Source organism: Mauremys mutica, chromosome 11, assembly GCF_020497125.1.
Source record: "Mauremys mutica isolate MM-2020 ecotype Southern chromosome 11, ASM2049712v1, whole genome shotgun sequence".
Lineage (NCBI taxonomy): Eukaryota > Metazoa > Chordata > Testudines > Geoemydidae > Mauremys > Mauremys mutica.
The window spans coordinates 37650894-37671316 of NC_059082.1; the positions used below are offsets into that span (position 1 = coordinate 37650894).

The 20423-nt window shown below is 50.3% G+C and overlaps 1 protein-coding gene and 1 long non-coding RNA gene across 4 annotated transcripts in view; one reads left to right on the forward strand and one right to left on the reverse strand.

The window, feature by feature from the left end:
• The window catches only part of CSPG4 (chondroitin sulfate proteoglycan 4), an 82915-nt gene extending 67790 nt beyond the window's left edge, over positions 1 to 15125 (forward strand). Inside the window, exons 6-11 of one of the 3 annotated variants that reach the window (XR_006572306.1) lie at positions 322 to 520; positions 1511 to 1645; positions 2906 to 3072; positions 7277 to 7460; positions 8499 to 10636; positions 14778 to 15125. Coding sequence is in view for 1 of the 3 variants with exons in the window: in XM_044978891.1 (XP_044834826.1) it covers positions 322 to 520; positions 1511 to 1645; positions 2906 to 3072; positions 7277 to 7460; positions 8499 to 10453 (2640 nt within the window). In the remaining 2 variants the exon portion in view is untranslated. Of the gene's footprint in view, positions 1 to 321; positions 521 to 1510; positions 1646 to 2905; positions 3073 to 7276; positions 7461 to 8498; positions 11679 to 14777 lie in introns of those variants that run through there. The other 2 variants (XM_044978891.1, XR_006572307.1) reach the window with 2 other exon arrangements.
• Positions 1 to 20079, reverse strand: part of LOC123343659 — a 51273-nt gene extending 31194 nt beyond the window's left edge. The window contains exons 1-2 of the long non-coding RNA XR_006572308.1: positions 19962 to 20079; positions 17997 to 18160 (exon numbers count right to left, since the gene is read on the reverse strand). This is a non-coding gene — a long non-coding RNA (uncharacterized LOC123343659). The remainder of the gene's footprint in view (positions 1 to 17996; positions 18161 to 19961) is intronic.
• Positions 20080 to 20423: the final 344 nt, after the last annotated feature.

Consider the following 20423-nt stretch of genomic DNA (forward strand, 5'->3'; position numbering starts at 1 on the left):
ATTGGCTTTATGACTGTGAGCACCTGGCTTCCCAGCTTGTGCTGTGAAACATCAGTTCCAAACAGCTGGGCTCCAGTCACAGGGTGGCATGGTGTTTGTGAAAGCACCAGATTATCTGCATATTCCCCCCTCTGTGTACACTCATGTGACTAGTCCAGCTGCTGTCAGTGAGGCTGTGTGTGAAGGGGTGGGGGAAAGATTGGTTTGGGCCCCCAGCTGGCTATGAAATTAGCTCTCCAAAGGCACTGGTGGAATCTCTCCACCTCTTTGGGAAACTGTGTCAAGTTCACACTTGGCTGATTGCTCAGCATTTTCCCCCAGATGCAGGAAGGTACCACCGCAGAGATCACTCCCAATATCCTGAGAAGTGAGGATGAGGACTCCCCTCCAGAGGAAGTGGTTTATTCCATCAGGCCCCCGGCCAATGGGAAGGTTGTGCTGAGGTCGTCTCCTAGCAACGGGATCCTGCAGTTCACTCAGGCTCAGATAAATAGTGGGCTTGTTCAGTTTGTGCATGAAGGTAGGTAACAGACAGGTGGAAGCAGGACATTCCGGGGCCTGGTGGTCAGGGTGCTGAGGGGCCTGTTGTGGATCAATGCGGGGAGAGCTGTGTGTTTAGGAAAACTAACTCTGGCCAGTCAAATACCCCAACACGGCACTGCCCAGCCCATAAACACTAGTGTACAGCCCACAGCTGGGAAGAACCCCCTGTCCTGGGACAAGAAGAGACTGCAGTCTCCCAGGCAGATCCTGCTGCCACTAGCCCCATTGTAAACGCAGAGTAATCCCCTCAGCTTCAATTTACACCAACCCTGCAAGTTCATTCAACTCAAGGTTGGCTTTCCCCTGATGTGTAAGTCACCCAACACCCGGCCCTCCCCCACAATTAACCTGTGTTGTGATGTACTGAGCTCAGGCATTGTGTCCGACAGCATGGCACTTACGGCAAGGGCTCAGTCTTCCTGTCACTTCATAAGAGAGGCTGCTGGGAGAGCCACCTCCCCACGTGATTCCTGAACCCCTCACTTCTTGGCTGTCCTCTTGTTTTATTCTGATGACCGCCAGGAAGGGCACCAATCACGGACAGCCTAGTGACACAAGGGGACTCTACAATGGAGCCCAGCCCTCAGACCTGACCTGGTGTGAGCTGAGGCAATTCAGCTTCCATGCTTACTCATTCCTGAGTTGGGCTAGTTCCCGCCCCCCACACACACACACACGCACACACCCCCAATACACAAGTCACCAGTGGACCCCAGCCCAGTGCTGAGCTGGGGAGATTCAGTTTTCCTGCTCATTTAGCCCTGAACAAGGCTTCCCAAGTCACTAGTGCACCCCAACATTGGCTAGTGAGGAATTTAGTCTCCATGTTCATTCCTTCACAAGCTTTGCTACGCTGTTCCACCAGCATCTCTCACCCTCTGCCTTCCTCCTATGGGGTAAGAGTTGTCACTGTCATGCCAGTGGATCCCACTGACTGATCCCTGTCCCACTAACATGCTTTCTGCAGGACCCCTTGATGGTGGCTTCTCCTTCAATCTATCTGATGGCGAGAACATCTCCCCCAGGCATTTCTTCACTGTGAGCGCCCAGAAGAAGCTGGTCATCACCTTGGAAAACAAACAGGATCTCATTCTGTGTCCAGGTGAGTCGCCCACAAGAGGAAAGAGGGGTGACCCCAGTCAGGGCTGCTGAAAGGAGGGGAGCTGGGCCAGCAAGAGCCTTGAGAAGTCAGCGAATCAGCAGCATCCAACAGCTCCAGTGGCTATTGGGTTAGGTTGGTTTATGGAAGGAGAAAAGAAAAATCAGTGGAAGACTGTGTTGAAAGAAACACGAATGGGAGTAAGGTGTGTCAGGCTGAAAGGCGGGAGGGCTGATGGTAACATATGGGCGCTGATGGAGGCAGAATGAAAGACAATGCAGGAAAAGGTAGATGCTTTGAAATCTATGTGTTGGGCCTTTGTCCTGACTGGCTCCTACTATGCCAGTACTGCCAGCAGCCCTCCCCCAGAGGATCCAGTGTGCTACTGTTCATCCATGCGGACGATTAAGCATGCTGCAGTGGGAGGCGATGGGGTGGGTGATCTGGCACGAGAAAGAGCTTGGCCTGATTTGTGACTCCGCTCCCTTTCTGAGAGCACAGATGGCATTTCACCTCCTATTGTGTGGCATTTACCTAACACTCAAGTGACACTTTCCAGCCTAGCTGCACAGAGAAAGGGAGACATGATAAGAGGCATCTGTTGCCCACTGAGACATAAGGACTCAGTAGCCTCTTAGGCTCAGATTTTCAGAAAAATGCACAGGCAGCAGCATAGCCCAAGCTGCCCATTTACACGCACAGTTACCGGATTGCATGGCCAGCACAAATCGGGATCATTCTTTGTGCAGATGGGGCGCTTATGATCATTTACTCACGTAAATACCCAGTCCATGCTTGGAATTATGGCAGGTGTGGAGGCAAATCATGCAGACATTTTGTGTGCACGTAAATGGGCAGCAAAGCCAGCCCTTAAAGGCTGTGGTTGGTTAGCTTAAAATATATCTGTGTGTATAAATATTTATGTCTAGCACTGAAATCCACTGCAAAACTCCCATTGACGTCACTGATGCAGGGACAAGTATCTGATGATACACAACGGATGCATATCAATGCCCCACCTGCCCTTTTTCTGTCCAGGGGATTAGCCCAAATTCTGGGATGGAACTTGAATCTACAGGTGTAAAGATATGAATGAAAGGGATGGTAAAGAAGCTAATGCACTCTGATCTGTGTGGTTATGCCAGGTACCCATGCAGTTAGAGGCATCTTAGCCTATAAGATGCATCCTTCTATAAAGGGGGGAAGGAGGGAGCACGGATTGGCTGCTGTGAATAAATGCACTGTATACTATTTGTTTTAAAGGGACCCTTCAGCCAATCACAAGCCAGAATTTGAAAGCAGTAACCAACAGCAAAGCAGATTCCCGTCCCTTATTTTACAGCATAGAGGAGCCCCCACAACTGGGCAGGCTGGTGAAATACCATCTGGGCAGTGCCAGTGGGCCACTGGAGAACTTCACCCAGGCTGAGGTAAGTGCTCCTGCCTCCCCGTTGTCATGTCCCTCATGTTATGTCATGTCTAATGTTAGAGAAGAGACAAGATTCAGGTGCCTTGATTCATTATTGAGGCTGCTGCACCAGAGGCGTTGCCATGTGTGGGCCGGGGTGGGGTGTGGTCCACCCATTAGCAGCCAGGCCCGCCCAAATCTGAGCATGGCTGAATGCCAAGTGTTAGTAAATTTCTTCATGTGCACTATCAATGATTTGCTCTGATGGCAGACCTTGCTCACTGCCTGTCCAGCATAAATTGCAGCCCACCCAAATTTCCCTTCCTAGCTATGCCACTGTGCTGCACCTGCGCAAACCCTATAGTTCTCACAAACCCTCCAGCTCCCAGCCTGACTAACACAACTGGATTCTACAGCACAATGCAGTCTTCTTTAGTCACAGCTGAAATATATGCAAGGAGACCGGATGGCTCAAGGCAGTAGAGCCATTTACTTCCTTGTCACCAGGGCAAATCCAGCCGGAGCTGATAATGACCAAACACTGTTGCATGTGACCTGTGGTGTTTGGTGGTCTCTGCGATGGGAGTCAGTGGTCTCAGACCACTTCCCAGTGCATGGGAGAAGTATCAACACAACCAACGTCCTTGCTGGCGGCCTCAGAGAAGAGGCCATTGAGACTAACTGGCTTTTCCTGCCCTACAGAAGGTCCTAAAATCTGGTGTTAAAGGGGATTATTGGGCTCTGTTCTGGAAGCCTGCTCCTGTGTTTGGAGGTAGACAGAGGACACGTGTCTCCAGCCTTGTCAAACTGGCATGTTGCACCAGCTCTGAATTCACTGGTCATTCCTGGATGAAACATGAGGGCAAGATCCACGGCAGCGGTAGAGCAGCACAGTGCCATCAAAGTCAATGGAACAGCACCAGCTGAGCATCTAGCCCTTCCTTTGCCAAAAGTGAGGCCTTCCTCCCAAATCACAAAGCAAAAAAAGACGTCATTGTCTCTCTCCACCGGGTGCCACACTGCTCCCATTTCAGCACAAATCTTGGTCCTGGCAGCTTTGACTATAACCTGGGGCCTGAAACCCCCTCGGGTCTGCCATAGGAATCTTGGAATTCTGGAACCCTGTGTTTAATAGCAAGCAACCAATTCAGAATTTGGCTCTCCCCACTCCTCCTGGCATTAGCATTTCCTGTGTGCTACTACATTATTTTGCAGAGCAGGCTGTAAGATCAGGCATGCTTAGACTGAGCACACTCACCTGCTGCCTTTCCTTCCATGGAGGGACAGATGGGATCCGGTATATTTCTCAGATTATAGATTACATTGCAGTTTGCAGGCTGTTCGTCTCTTTCACCTCCTCTCTCGTCTTTCTCATTCTGCCTTTCTTTTCCTTCTTTTCTCTCTCTTTTTCTACCATTGCCATTCTAACTCAACACACACACCCCTCTCTTACGGAAAAGTCTTACAAAATGCTATAGTAAATGCACTAATAGGATTCTACAGAAATGACTCTCAAACCCTTTTGAATGTAACAGAGAATTTTACCCCCACTACAGAAATTCAAAAAGCTGGCCTGGACAGTCTATCGAAATGTGGCCTGATTGTTCTCTCTAGGAACTTTCCATGAAGGATTCAGCATTCCTGAGTAGCTTCTAAACTTTGGTAGCCATGATTTGATTTCAGTTTGCCCACTGAGACAGCATGATCTAGTGATTAAAGCAGGAAGTTGGGATCTATTCTCAGCAATGCCATTGAGTTGTTGGGCAGGTCACTTCACCCCTCTGTGACCTTTGGTAATATTGGGACAGTGATACTCACCCACCTTGTAATGTGCTTTGAGATTCTTGGATGAAAGGTGCTATACAAGCACAGAGTATTACTACTATTCTGTTCTGTTCTCTGAGGGCTCAGCACCCAACCACATCTGTCACAACAGAAGAAAGAGCAAATACGCAGGAGAACACTGCACCTCTCACCCAGCACTGCTCTGATTCAGACTTCCCCCGAGATCCCCAGCACAGAACTCAAACCACATTTTGTTTTTCGTTTCTTATCCTCTTTTTAATCCCCACCCCCTTGGACAGTCCCAGCAAGCATCAGGGCTGTAAACACTATCCCATCAGATAGGCGCTGAACTCTTCTGCCATCGCCAGCCAATGAAATATTCACCGGGTTACCACAGCAACGCATGCAGTTGCCACAGCTCCCTTGACATCACACTCCAGAAAGTCTGTAGCAGATGATGGCCCCAGTGTCCCCAGCAACATGTGAACAGGCGGATGGACTGTTCAAACTGGGTCACCTCTGATGGGGTTTCAAATTAGGGATCTCTCCCCCTCCAGAAATCTACTGCTGCCTTCAACAGAGTGAGGGGGGTGCAAACGTGGAGACATCTAGATTAAAGAGAGGGCAGAGGGTACTTTAATAATTTTTACAGTGCAAGCCAGGAAAGGCCTGCTATCCAAATAAGGCACACGTAGCCAGGCACATACAGAAGTACAATTGCACATCTGAATTGTGCACACATTGATTGTGGCTGCACATGCAAATCAGGATTGTGTAATCGACCATTTGTATCCACAATTAGCTGATTTAGGCAAAAAATCTGTGTGACTGCACATACAAACTAGGCATATATTTTTGCATATACAATTCTGCCTGCCTAGTTCTGGAGAATTGCATTTAAGGGAGGCTTCTCACTCTAATTTAACCCTGCTTTAAACAGCTACAGCTTTCAAGTCACAGTTTCTTTTGCTAGTAGAACTATGAATGTTTCCCATATCTTCCCACATGAGCTATTCTCAGCCCACTTCAGAATGAAGATCTCTCCAGTTCTGTGCTTCCCATATCCCTCCATAGTAGCCAGTCTCAGCCCAGCAAGTAAAGAACTGGGAGAAGAATCAGTCTTGTCTTTCACCATCTCCCGACAACATCATTTTTATACATACACCTGAGATCCCGGTCCCATTATGTTAGGCGTTGTACAGACATTGTGAGAGACACTCCTAGCCCTAAAGCACTTACAATCTAAATAAACAAGACAGACAAGCAGGGAGGTGACATACCCAAGATCACCCAGCACGTCTGTGGCAGAATCAGGAATAGAACCCTAATACCCAGGCCAGCATCTTACCAATGCTAGACCAATGCTCAGAACCACTATTACTCATTGTTTTAAGCTACTCCTATCTCAGTGTTGGCTCCAATCCTTTGCCCTTCTGCTCTGCTCCTGCCCACATCCCTCTATTCTCAGCCCAATGCAGACTGAGGGCCCCTTCAGCACTGCTTGTGCCCATCATGCAAACAGAAGCGTTGCCCCTGTGGCCTGAACGGGTAGCCAAAATTCGGGGTCTTGCAGTGTTGTTTCCATTAGGACAAGAAATCAGCGATACAAGTCAGTTATATTCTAGATATAATCTTGTGTATTTACTATGTACACACAGGCCTTTTTCCCTGAGCATAAAGAAACAAAGCAGGCAGTTTCCTGGCTCAGAAATCCCCATGTGTGCTCTTCTGGCAAGCTCTGTGCCCAAGAAGCTCTGTTCCTTTGCAGATCACACACACAGCTCATTCTCCTGGCTTTCTGCCTCCAGCACACACTGCTTGCAACCAATAGCTTAACTCCTGCACTTGCACCAGGGAAAGCCTTCAGTGCTCACGGCTTAGCTCTGACCTGCCATGAGGCCACTGCCTTGGACAGTCGTCCCCCACACCATCATCTGTAGCTGTTTTTATTAAATAAAAAGGCTTTTATTGCTCCCTCGTTTAGGCCTGAAAGAGGGTGCTTGGCACCCCATTGGCTTTAGGATCTGAAACACCCGCCCAGTGGCAGCCACTAGCACCTTTCAGCATAACAGAGAGCTTGATTCTCCCATTCTTTTGTGTTGGGCACCAAGAGGGGCACTCGGAGGCAGCATGACCCAGTGGTTAGAGCAGAGAGCTAGGCGTGAGGAATTCTGGGTCCTACTCCCTTCTCTCCCATCAACTCACCATATGACTCAGAGCAGTCGCTGTGCCTCAGTTTCCCCACCTGTACAACACTGATAATGATACCGCAGTGATTGGCAATCTATAAATAAAACAGATGGGCAGATCTCTTGCTGAATTCAGTGGCAGTTCTGCATGCTGGCTGGCTGCAGGATCCTGTCCAGGAAACAGTATTGGGTATTATTTCTTGTTTTATTTTGCTATGATTAAAAGGGTGTTTGCTTTTTGTTTCAAACCAGGTGGATAGTGGAATAATTTTTTACCAGCATGACATGCCTCAGCAGCCATTCTGGTTTACCCAGGATGCTTTTCACTTCCGAGTCTCCTCCCCGCCCACAGTAACCGATTCATACGTCCTTGGAGTGCTGGTCTCGTTCGAGGCAAGCTGTCCCCAACCCTCAACGAAGCTGTGGAGAAACCAAGGTAAAAGAGCCATGGGGCTGTTGGGAACAAAGCTGCACTGGCTCCATGAACAGACGAGGGAGGCTGTGGCTAAGGGGAGGGAGGGTGCAGACAATGTCATCCAGGAAGCAAGGGACACAGAGCTGTAGGAACAGCCATTCTGAATCTCCACACTGAGATCCCAGTTCAGGAAAGCAACCCCATGCCGGACAGCACTTCAGCACAATGGGAGCTAAACAAGTGCTTAAATGATTTCCTGAATCAGGGCCCTTCTGCAGCAAGGACTCTCATACACCTCTACCCCAATATAACGCGGTCCTCAGGAGCCAAAAAATCTCACCGCCTTATAGGTGAGACCGCGTTATATCGGGTTTGGTCCAGTACAGCGTGCCAGACTGGACCGGCTTCCCTGGCGGTGATTTAAAGGGCCCGGTGCTCCAGCCACTGCGGGGAGCCCTGAGCCCTGGCTGCAGGGCTCAGGTGGGGATTTAAAGGGCCTGGGGCTCCCCAAAGCGGCCAGAGCCTCTGGCCCTTTAAATCATCGCCCGAGCCTGGCTGGCTCAGGCAGTGATTTAAAGGGCCCGGGGCTCCACACAAATTCGGGTATAACGTGGTAAAGCAGCGGGGCTCAGGTGGCGCTTTAAAGAGCCCGGGGCTCCCCGCTGCTTTACCGCATTATATCCGAATTCATGTTATATCGGGTCACATTCTATTGGGGTAGAGGTGTACTTCTCTTCTCTCAGTCCTTCCTTTGCTGTGGCTTCCCTCTTCCTTCTGTACCTCTCAACTTCCTCAATTCCTTTCCTTTCCTCCTGTTCTCCAACAGAACTATTGTGATACATTGCATTTGTTCTCCTTCCCCTGCCTCCAGCTTTCCTTTGTACCTCCCTTCCTTGAGCTCTCCTCCTCTCTCTCCATAGCATGCTCTATTTTAGCTCCACCGTCTCTCTCTCCCAGCCCTTCTACCCCGCCCCCCACCACTTCACCCTTTCTGGTTCCTCCGGGCTGAGAGCTGTTGTCATCAAGACAGTCACGGGATTGTGTTCTCTCTTCTTCCAGGCCTCAGGATCCTGGAAACTCAAAAAGCGCAAATTGACACCTCAGTGCTGGATGCTTCCAACCTGTTGACCAAAGTTCCAGAGTCCAAGCGGGCATCCTATGATGTAGTGTTCCTAGTTACGGAGCTGCCCACCCTTGGGCACCTTTCTGTTGCGGACGTACCCATCAGCAAAGAGCATCCCTACTTCCTGCAGTCTGATGTGGTCATGGGTAACCTGCAATATGCTCACCATGGGTCTGGGACCTGGGAAGATAATTTCAGATTTAAGGCTTGGCTGCGGCCTAGGGCTATGGAGTCTACTCGGCCTCCACAGGAAGGAGGGGGCTTGGTCATTTCTGAAGCATTCAACATAACAGCGAGCGAGATCAATGAGAAACCACCTCGCCTCACAAAGCAAGGCCATGCTCTGCAGGTTCTCCAAGGCTCCTTGGCAGTGCTCTCCCAGGATCACTTGGATATAGTAGATCCTGACAGTTCCCCTGAAGAGGTTGAATACAGAATCCTCAAGGGGCCATCCAATGGCTTCCTGGCCAACACACACAACAAACAGGTGCCTATCAGTCAGTTCACTCAAGCAGACATCAATGCTGGGCACCTAATGTTCATCACCAACGGGAGTGGTTCTCCTGGGTCCTTAGAGTTCAGCATCTCTGATGGGCATAATCCACCCATCTTCACTTCTCTAGAGATTGAGGTTCTGCCTGAAGTAACCACAGTGATGAGCCAGATACCCCTGGAAATACCCCAGGGCCTAAACATTGCATCGCTGTCCCGAGAGCACCTCCTGGGGGCATCACACCCAGGGGAACAAGAGGTCCATTACACAATCACCAGGGATCCAAAATTTGGCCAGTTGAGGGTCAATCAAAGCCCAGCGAGAAGCTTTTCCCAGAAGCAAGTGGACAATGGTGAAGTGACTTTTACTTTCACAGATTTCACTTCCGCCAAAGATGAATTCCAGTTCCTCTCAATGTCCAAAGGAGTAAACACTTCAGGGGGAGTGAATGTGACAGTCAAGGCCTTGGTCAGGACATGGCAGGGGATTCGGTGGCCGAGGGGAACCACCACCCTTCTGAACACCAGGGTCCTTGATGCCAGTGAGCTGGCCAACAAGACAAACAGCATCCCAGCTTTTACAATCCTCAGAGCCCCCCAGGGCAGCCATTTTGTGAAAGTCTCAGGAGACAAAGAGAGTCAGCATGCGTCCATTGATACCTTCACCCAACACGACCTCGAGCAGGGGCTGGTCGGGCTGCAAGTTCTGGAAATGGAAGATGCTGGCCATCACTTGTTGAATGACAGCTTTCTGTTCGAGCTTGCAGCTGATGGGGTGCCACCTGCCCTGGAATTTCTGGGGTATAGCACAGAGCCGTACAACTCATCCATGCCATATGGAACCCCGCTGCTCAGAGCCCCCCACCTCCCAGAGACGAGTGACAGGCAAACGCCCCAAGAGGTGAGCCCCTCCTCAGAAACACTGGCCACCCAGCCCCAGGGCTCTGACCATCTGAGCCACAACACTAGCAAGCACAACATGCTTCCAACAGCCACGGGGGGCCATGAAGCCACCACAAGCCCCTCTCCCTTGGAGGGAGGCACATTCCTCAGCTTCATCGAAGCCAACATGTTCAGCGTGATCATCCCAATCTGCCTGATCCTCCTCCTCCTGGCATTAATCCTTCCCCTGATCTTTTATCTCCACAAACGCAACAAGACCGGGAAGCACAACGTCCAGGGGACAACTTCCAAACCCAAGAATGGAGCAGTGGTCGACCAGGAAACCTTCCGCAAGACTGACCCGAACCAAGCCATTCCTTTAACGACTGTGAACCCTCTGGAGGCCAAAGAATCGGGGCCCATGGGCAAAGGGCCAGGAGGGCAGCAGGAACCCGAGCTACTTCAGTACTGCAGGACATCCAACCCTGCTTTAAAAAATAACCAGTACTGGGTCTGAACGCTGGGCCGAGAGGCTAAAAGGCAAGACTGTCTCCAAATAGAGCTCCTTGACCTCCTGGATTGTTATTGAGTCATCCTGCCTCTTCCTCCTCCTCCTCCCTGACAAGCAGGAGGCAATCCCATTTACACAAGAGGACTCCTGGGGATGCAGGGTCCCCCAGATGGTTCCAGAGTCTCACTGGTATGACAGCAGGGAATCTCTCTGAAGGGAATAAATATCCTGACATCCCACGTCTCCCAGTTGTTTGGGTGGGATGGAAGGGGGGAGGGAAAGGACGTTTGAAAGCCAGATAACTCCTGTGGGTGAATTAACTGTGCAGTGTAATGGGACGGGGGGGCAGGGGAAGGTTGTGGGAATACAGTGTGCCCCCAGTGAATCCTTTCCAGGCAGATATTTGGCCACCTCAATAGCTCCTCTGCACTGGGAAAGAGTTACAGATATCAATAAATCATAGGACAGTAGGTCCTGGCTGGCCCATCTCACTCAGCCCAAGCACAGGAGTGTCTGCACATAACCATTTCAGTGAGGCTGGTGGGAGGTGAGCTTTCCACCAGGGTGTTTTTGAAGCTCTGGCACACAAGGCAAGATTAAGAGCAATTTGCATTCAATCAGGGTGGTCACAGAGCCCTCCAAATTCTGCAGGGCTAGGTGGGCTGAGGCACTGGCCCTTACGATCAGAAAATCTCCACTGCCAAAGCCAAGGGAATTTAAATTGTCCCCACCCATTTGGAAAAGCAATCTCTTTTTCTCTGAATATTTGTCATGTGTTGCATCAGATGGACTGAACAGTCATTTACCATATTGCACAACAGGTAGAAGGAATGTAACAGATTACAAAACTGGAGCATGGTTGCAGTGATTAGGGTCTATCAGGTTGCCACTATCTGAGACGTCTGTTGGTGTGTGGAATATATTTTATGAAACAGATGACAAATATACAGGATCTGATCCTCAGCTGGTGTTAACTCAGCAGAGCTCCACTGAATTTCACCAGCTGGGGATCTGGTCCTGTGCTATATCGGACCTGATTCTGCTCTCCCTTACATCAGTGTAAATCAGGAATAACCCCACAGAAGTCAAAGGAAATACATGTGAGAGAAGAATTAGATCTGTTATAACAGGGGTAGGCAACCTATGGCACGCATGCCAAACGCGGCACACGAGCTGATTTTCAGTGGCACTCACACTGCCAGGGTCCTGGCCACCGGTCCGGGGGGCTCTGCATTTTAATTTAATTTTAAATGAAGCTTCTTAAACATTTTAAAAACCTTATTTATTTTACATACAATAATAGTTTAGTTATATATTATAGACTTATAGAAAGAGACCTTCTAAAACGTTAACATGTATTACCGGCACACGAAACCTTAAATTAGAATGAATAGATGAAGACTCGGCACACCACTTCTGAAAGGTTGCCAACCCCTGCGTTATAAGGACACTCCAGCAGAAGTACCCACAACAGGTGGATCACATCATCATATTTTCTAAACAAACATTCTGATACTCTCCAGAGGGGATGCCCTCCAGACCTGTTCTCAGCCCAGCTAGTTCTAGAACAACATTTGGAAAGAATGGGTCAAATCCTGGGTCTTGCTCAGTTTTTACTCAGGTAGAATTCCCATTGACATCAATGGAAATTAACCTGAGTAAAGACAGAGGAAAAACTAAGTTATGAGCTCAGGCTCTGACCCAGTAATAGTCCTTTGTATTGCTACAGCTGAGAATCTCATCTCTCATTGAGAATGCGGTAAATCTGGTGTAACTCCACTAAAGCCAATGTACACAATTCTAACTCACAGTAGAACTTGGCCTTAATTTAAATGTACGTTTATTGTTCCTTCCAAATTGACTGTTTGGTCCTGGGACCCCAGGGGTGTTCCTGTTATATTAGATCTAGTGTCAACACAAAGATGAGACGTTTATTTTGCTGATGCTGAAGTTTACTGTTTATGTACAGGGACGAATTTTTAGAACTGTGGGTGCTAAATTGCACGTCGGACTCCAGATCCTAAACTCCAGTGTGTGTGTGTAAACCCTGCTTTGTGTGCACAGCTACCCTTGTGCACAGGCGAATCAGAGCATGCATACATTGCTATTTGCAAGCTTAGAAATGTATGCGCAGTGTAGCATGCACCCTTTTGAAAATCTGGCCTCAGCGTTTCTATAATAACCAATACCTTATCTCTGAGACGGCTCTTGTGCTGTAGGACATGAAGGGCTGTAATGAACTGCAATGGAGTTGAGGGCTAGGTTTCATTCCAGCGGGAGGAAGAGGGAGGCAAAGACACATTTCAAGTTCTCTTCCTCCTCGTTTGACGATGCATGCTCCCTGCATGACACTAGAAACTTAGCACTCAAGAAAGTAAGACTGAAAGCACTGACCGGAGCAGGGTAGCGCAGGCTTCTCACACACAGATCTGCCAGTCCAAATACCTTTGTTCCAGTTCTGGCCAGGTCTGCATGCAGTTTTACCAATGCATCTCATTTCTGTCCAGCAGCAACCCTGCCATTCCAGTCAAAACTCCAGGTGCATCACTGCTAATACACTCCCATCCCAATGGGAGACACTCCTAGACGTCCACACAGCTCTTCCTACACTCCCACATCTAGATTTTTATCAGCACATTTGTCCATTATCAGAACCCCACAGAGCTCTGCCAATACACCTCAGCCCTGATCTGCAAACGCCTTGTGCTGTAGGGAAGCAGTATGGCCTAGCGAAGAGGGCACTGGACTGGGACTAAGGAGACCTGGCTTCTATTTCTGGCTTGCAGGGGCAGCTCCAGCGTTTCTGCCTCCCCAAGTGGCAGAAGAAAAAAAAAGGCACGATCAGCGGCACTTCGGTGGCAGCTCTACCGCCGCCGCTTCATTCTTCGGCGGCAGGTCCTTCCCTCTGAGAGGGACTGAGGGACCCACTGCCGAATTGCCGCTGAAGCAGGGCCGGCTCTAGGTTTTTTGCCGCCCCAAGCAAAAAAAATTTTGGCTGCCCCCCATCCCAGCCCTGGGCTCCTTGCCGCTCCCCCCTGCTGCCCCAGCCCTGGGCTCTCCCCCACACCACCACCGCTGCTGCCCCAGCTCTGGGCTCCGCCCTTCCCCCTCACCATTGCCCCACACACACACCTCCTGCTGCCCCAGCCCTGGGCTCTCCCCCCCCCCACCACCCCCTGCTGCCCCAGCTCTGGGCTCCGCCCTTCCCCCTCACCTTTGCCCCACACACACACCTCCTGCTGCCCCAGCCCTGGGGTCTCCCCCCCCACACCACCCCCTGCTGCCCCAGCTCTGGGCTCCGCCCTTCCCCCTCACCTTTGCCCCACACACACACCTCCTGCTGCCCCAGCCCTGGGGTCTCCCCCCCTCCCCCACTTGCACCCTCCTTCTGCCGCAGCCCTGGGTCACTGGTAACTCGCTCCCAGGGCAGGTCATTCAGCAGGAATTTTGGATGTGCACAGAACACAGACAGGATTGGTTCCCATATGGTTACAGAACTGCAGTAAAGTGGAACAATTTTCAGCTTGTGTGATTGGAGGATATCTGGGTGCATATTATAAGACTGTCCTACATAAATGAGGAAAAGTTGAGGTGCCTTTATTATTCTTTTGTTCCACTCTTTCTTTCTATGGGGAATTTGCCAATGCAATATCACTGTCTTCCTTTTAAACAAACAAACAAAGGCAATGGCTGTTGAAAATAGCAATTCCAGTCCTAAAAACCACTGGGAAGCATTTCTTGCTCAATTTTATCCTACTTTTTCTATAGCAAATTACAGTGGATCAATATATTTGATTTGGGAGAAATGAAGTAACAGCTGCCCAAATTGAGCTTGAGCACTCCTGAATTTTGAGATGTTCAAATCTGGAAGACAGGTGCTAGATTCCCTTTCTGAATATTAGCTAAATCTGGAAAGGAAAAGTCAATTTCTGCTTCCATGGCTCAGAAGTGGAAATCCTCCTACGTGCCTGGTACTGTATCTAAAGCTGCCCAGGTCCAGAGCTTCCCGTCCCTTACTTATCATTTTAACTTCTGGTGGGATCCACGTACTTCCCTTGCTAGGCTTCAGATAGAGAGGGGCACTGTCCATTTAATCCACCCACTTCCTTCTTTAGGGACTGCAAGGTGAGGTGTCAGCAGTATCCCTAATCCAGTCTGGGGAAGTCTTCTGAAGGGGATATCTGGGCCAAAGCCTACTCCTTGGGCATACTACTAGGGTTATCATACGTCCGTATTTTCACGGACATGTCCGGCTTTGGGGGTTTTAAATAGCCATCCAGGAGGAATTTGTAAAACACTCAAAAGATCTGGGATTTCTCTCCCAATGCAGAGCACGGCATGGCTGACAGGGCGGCTTGGCTGGATTGAGCCACTCACATGGGGCCTCCATCAGCCAGAGCCCCTCTCCTGCAGCCTCAAATCGATGGCTGGGCCAGATTGAGCCGCTCGCATCAGGGCCTCCATCAGCCAGAACCCCTTCCCTGCTCCCCTCCCCCATGCAGCCTCAGCACACCACGCCGGCAGCGTTCTGGGGGAGGTGGCGGCTGTGGCGCCACGGGGGAGCACGGCAGCATGTATGCAGCAGCATGTCTGGTGCTGCACGGAGCCAGACACGCTGGTCTGAGTGGCACGGTAAGGGGGCTGGGGGGTCGGAGAAGGGCTGGGGGGGCAGTCAAGGGACAGGGAGCAGGGGGAGTTGGATGGGGCAGAGGTTCGGGGGGCAGTCAGGGGCAGGGAGAAGGGTGGGTTAGATGGGTCAGGAGTTCAGGGGGGGCAGTCAGGGGACAAGCAGCGGTTGGATAGGCATGGGAGTCCCAGGGGTCTGTCAGGGGACAGGTAGGGGGTGGAGTCCTAGGGGGGAAGTTGGGGGGGTCTCAGGAGGGGGCAGTTGGGGACACGGAGAAGGGAGGCTTAGATAGGGAGTGGGGTCCTGGGGGGCAGTTAGGGGCAGGGGTCCCGGGAGGAGGTGATCAGGGGACAGGGAGCAGGGGGGGTTGGATGGATTGGGGTTTCTGTGGGGGGCAGTCAGAGGGAGTGGATGGTGGCAGGGTGGGGCTACCCTCCCTCCCCGTGGAGTGTCCTGTTTTTTGAATGATAAAATATGGTATCCCTACCCTTCACAGTGCAGCTCTCCACTCACAGCAGGCTGCAGCATGAAGTCGCAGCTACCTCACTCCCTCCCACGCCGTTTCCTGTCGGTAGTGGCCAAGGGAATGCTGGGAATGTAGTTCTTTCCCTGCTCCAGGGCTGGCTCTATAGGCAGGGAGCTAACCAAGGAACTACAGCTCCCAGGGCCCCCTGTTGGTTCTCAGCTCCAATGCTGGATCCCTGCCGCCCCTGCAAATGGGCTGCCCCAAGCACGTGCTTGCTTTGCTGGTACCTAGAGCCGCCTCTGTGCTGGTGCCTAGACCTGGCCCTGCTGGCTTGGCCATTGTCTTGCTGGGTGACCTTGGGCAACTCACTTCCCCAATCTGTGCCTCAGTTTTCCCATCTGTAAAAATTACAATACTGGTGCTTACCTCTTTTGTAAAGCGCTTTGAAATCTACTGATGAAAAGAGCTAGGTATTACTATTCCAGCAATGTCACAGCTATCGTCAGAAGGCTCCCTCATCCTGTTCACATTCACACAATAAAAGCAATGCAAATCCTCCCCCTCCTGCCACATTAGCCCCAGATTGGAATTTTGTACCTCACCTGTCTAATAACAAAGGAATCACTGAGTCAGAGATGGAGCCTTTGGGTGGGACGAGACATGTGAATAGCTCAAATAGCAGCAACGTTGTTTAAAGCTAATACAAAACCTTAATGTGTTTGGTTTTGTATTTTCCTTTCTATACATTTTGCTTCACAACAGTAGATTGGATAATTTATAATAAAATGAGCAATTTTGTAATGAATATTGAAATAAACAAATTATTTTTAAAGCACATGGTCATCTGGAGACTTCCCTGTAGAAGGAAATATCGAGCCAAAGGACACATCAGACCTACTGTAACCTGAGTCCAACATATACCGGGCCAGATTCTTTCCAATTACAGTGACATGTAAATCTAGTACAAGTCCATTGTCTTCACTCAGGTTACTCTGGATTTACGCCAATGAATATGAGGGCAGAATTTAGCTCATCTTATCCCACCTTAGAGGTGTCATTTACACAAGAAGGCCAGGTGCTCAGCTACTGTCAAACATCCGGAGCTAACGTTCCATTGGAAGGAAGAGCAGGATTTTACTTAGCCTGGAAACCATAGAATCATAGGACTGGAAGGGACCTTGAGAGGCCATCTAGTCCAGTCCCCTGCCTCATGACAGGACTAAGTAACCATCTTGTTACATGCATTGTTCCTGTGCTCCGATTATAAAGGGAAAGTAAAGGAATACAGTCAAAGGAGAAAGACTTGCTAGACAGGACTGTCAATATTCTCTAGTTTCTCCAGCACGATGTTGCTTCCTCTCAGCTGGCCATACCGGACTCACTCCAAGACATGCTACGTAATTGTCATGGATCATATACACTCTACCAATGTGGGGCTTTGGAACAGATCCATAGGCCAGTTATATTGAAATCCGGAGCCAAGCAGCGGAGGGTGGGTTTAATTTCATCACTTAAATACGAGCAACAGGGACACTTAGCTTGGTTCTCCTTGCCCTTAGTCCACTCAGACCCTGGTCTAACTCTCCTGATCTCAGTGGAATCAATCCTTATTTACACCAGTAAAAGTGAAAGGAGAATTATGCCCCCCCGTCAAGCAATTTTGGTCCAAAATCTCAATCTCCTCCAGCTTCTGCATATTTTTATTCTATACATGACAGCCTTCCGTCACCAAGCCTCAAAGCAACAGGCAGTGGGGTCTAACTGTCTCTTGTGCTGAAATCTGTTTGGGACAGGGGTGGAGGGGAGCAGTCAGGTAGCCAGTAAAGCCTGCCTGATGTCTGGTATGACTCTGAGCAGTTTAAGGGCTGCTCTAACTTACACCAGCTGGTTACGGTCCCCAAGCGTTCCTACACCAGAATATGGGGGAATCAGTGGGCATAGGAGCCAGTTACACCACTGTCCACTATCTGAGAGCTCCCCTGCTCTGGAATTCTCAGATAGTCGTTTACAGCCAGATTCTGCCTGAGCAACGCAAAGTGGCCAGAACAGGAGAGTCTCTGGCCCAATATACCCACAAACCCGACCAACATTGTAGCAGTGCCTGCTGCTGTTACACAGACTGGGCAGCAGCAGTTAGCTATTACTGATCTCAGAGCAGGGCCAGACACCTTCAATGGGACAGGAGGACATGTATTTTGTGTGCTGAACTTTCATCTCTGAAGACGCCAGTGCACAAGCAACAGAGTTAAACATCATGATAATTTACTATGCAGTTTCCAAAGAGACTTTACAAACGAGAGAGTATTTAATGGTACTCAGAATATAACGTTCTTGCACCAAAAGGTAAGAAATGACCTTTTACATTTTTACTGGCAATAGAACAAGCTGATCAGAAAACTCCTGGTGCCTTTAAATAAGGAAACCCTCAGCTATTATGCTACCTTAGCATCACTCACCTGATGCCCAGTTGAGGAGGAAGTTGCGAATTCCAACTTTGAACGGGCCTCGGAGGACTTGTTCTGTCAGTGGTAGTCAGAGTCTTTTCTTTGCTGTGCACACCTCTGACACGATGCACGTCATGGGATCGTCTCTTGATTGCGAACTGGGGCCACAGCATTCCCTGCGGAACCAGTTAAAAACAGTTAAAAATATAAAAACAAACTTCAGCCTTTAAAACATATGTACAGCTGTAGTGGTATGCATGCCAGATGTGTACAGCTGTACAATTTGAGTGAACTGTGAGTGTATCACATATGCACTGTTGTATATACCCCTGATAAGGACCTCTCTGTGCTCCAGACATGCACATCTGTCTACTGCACAGCCACGTGTATGTCACTCGGAGGGCTTGCCTTTACTGCAGTATTAGATTGAGGTATAGCTAGGAGTTACAGCCCCTAAACTGACTTCCATCCGCACACACAAATCTCTGGCTCAAGTGAGGTGGTGTTTTCAGCTCGGACTAGGCGGCCCGTCAGGGGGTGCATAGGTTGAAGCCTGAGCGTGGCTGATGCTGGAGCTAACATGGTGGGGATGCAGCTTCCCTGCGCAGCTCCTACAAAGACACCGGGCAGCTCCAGGGTTGTTGTGCAGTGTGGCTGCTCTCCCTTGAGCGAGGCTAGCTCCAGAGCAGGCGCAACCATGGATAACTAACCCTACAGGGAAGACAAGCCCAGACAGCTTCAGAACCCAGCACGGGAGCTGGGGGGATCCCTTGGAGCCAGAAAATCCCTGTGTGCAGCTGAGACTATTTTTTCTTCTCAGTGCTTTCCTTTTCTCTGCTGGGTTGCCCAGTTACTGCTGTGTTGTGGCGGAGGGCTGAGTGCAGAGCAGGAGAAGCCAGTGTCCTACCTCGTGCATGACAGAACTCCTCGGCACTAAGCACATGGCCAGGACAAGAGAAAAGCAGGGGCGAGGAGACAATCTGGGAGGCACACAGCAGGGAGGGAGTCCAGTGGGCCCTGCTGTGAGGGAAGAGCCATTCCCAAGCTGAGCTCAGACACAGCTCACACATTGTGGCCCTCTCTCCAGGGCTTGGCTTCATTAACACAGAAGTTAACAATAACACAGCCTGAAGACACATGCATGGGAATTCTGTAGCCACTCATCCAGGGTACACATGAGCAATACTAACGCTTAGTACTTACACAGCATGCTCACACAGGCACATACATATGTACATCCCTACCCACACAGAACTCCAGTCATTCTAAACTCCCCGAGCCCTGTGATGTAGCAATAAAACACTAACTAGGCAATTCTCACCCCCCACAAGGACATCAGCATTGTGAGCACCACAGAGCAGTGCTCTAGAAATGACAGCATGCAGCATGTGCTTCCTCACAGCAGTCCCCAGCATTGCCGGTTGGGTTTCCAGCAGTGTGAGCTTCCCCTCCACAGTGCTCTGGCACTGCCAGCGGGGACATCAGCTGAGATCCATGAATGTGAACAAGGATCACAGATCTCCATCCTCTGGATGGAGCCAAGCAGCTGTTCCATTAAAGATACCCCCTTGTGACGGGGAGCTAATGGGGCTTCTGTATTTCTAAGGCTACTTACAAAGGGACGGAGTGAGAAAGGCTGAGGCGTGTGGTGTGGGGAAGGAACAGTTGGGGCTATGTTTCGTGAGAGGTGGCACTCTGGGAAAGGGGGTCCTGCAGGTCAGCTGTGGAATGAATGGAGTGTTTATTCCCAAGGGCTGACGCTCCACAGCCGTCTCTGCCTGGCCACTCCACAGGCAAAAGGAGAACAGCACGGTCCGAGCATCGAGACGACAGAGAGCCCTGATGAGATCACACAACACTCAACATCCCCTTCCTCTGCTGACAGGGAGTTCAATGTCCCAGATTACACACCCTCACCCTGCTCCGTCAATGGAGCTCAGTCTCAGCCAGTCCTGGCATTCACCCATGTGCGCTTACCACAGGGTCCACTCCCTAGCCTTGTATCGAAGACCAGCCCCTCCTCGTGGACAGGGGAATTTAGTCTCCATGCTCCTTCATTCCAAGACATGACTCCACCAGTGGATCCCATTCCTGATTTGGAAGAGTCTGCCTCCTGCTGGCGAGAGAGGGGAATGCAGTCTCCATAGGCATCCACTTCTGGCATCCTTCTCAGGCAGTCCCAGGGATAGATCACAACCCGAACCTGAGTAAGACAAGCTGGCTGGGGATGCAGCGTGGCTTTTGTTCCTTTGAAACAAAGGGAAAACCTGAGCAGGAAGCTGGGTGTCAGATAAAAGGTATTTGTTCTCCCTGTGCAGGGCCGCCCAGAGGATTCAGGGGGCCTGGGGCAAAGCGGGGCAGCTGCGGCACTTGTACTCACCCGGCAGAGGTCCGGGTCTTCGGCGGCATTTCTGCGGCGGAGGGGCCTTCAGTCGCTCC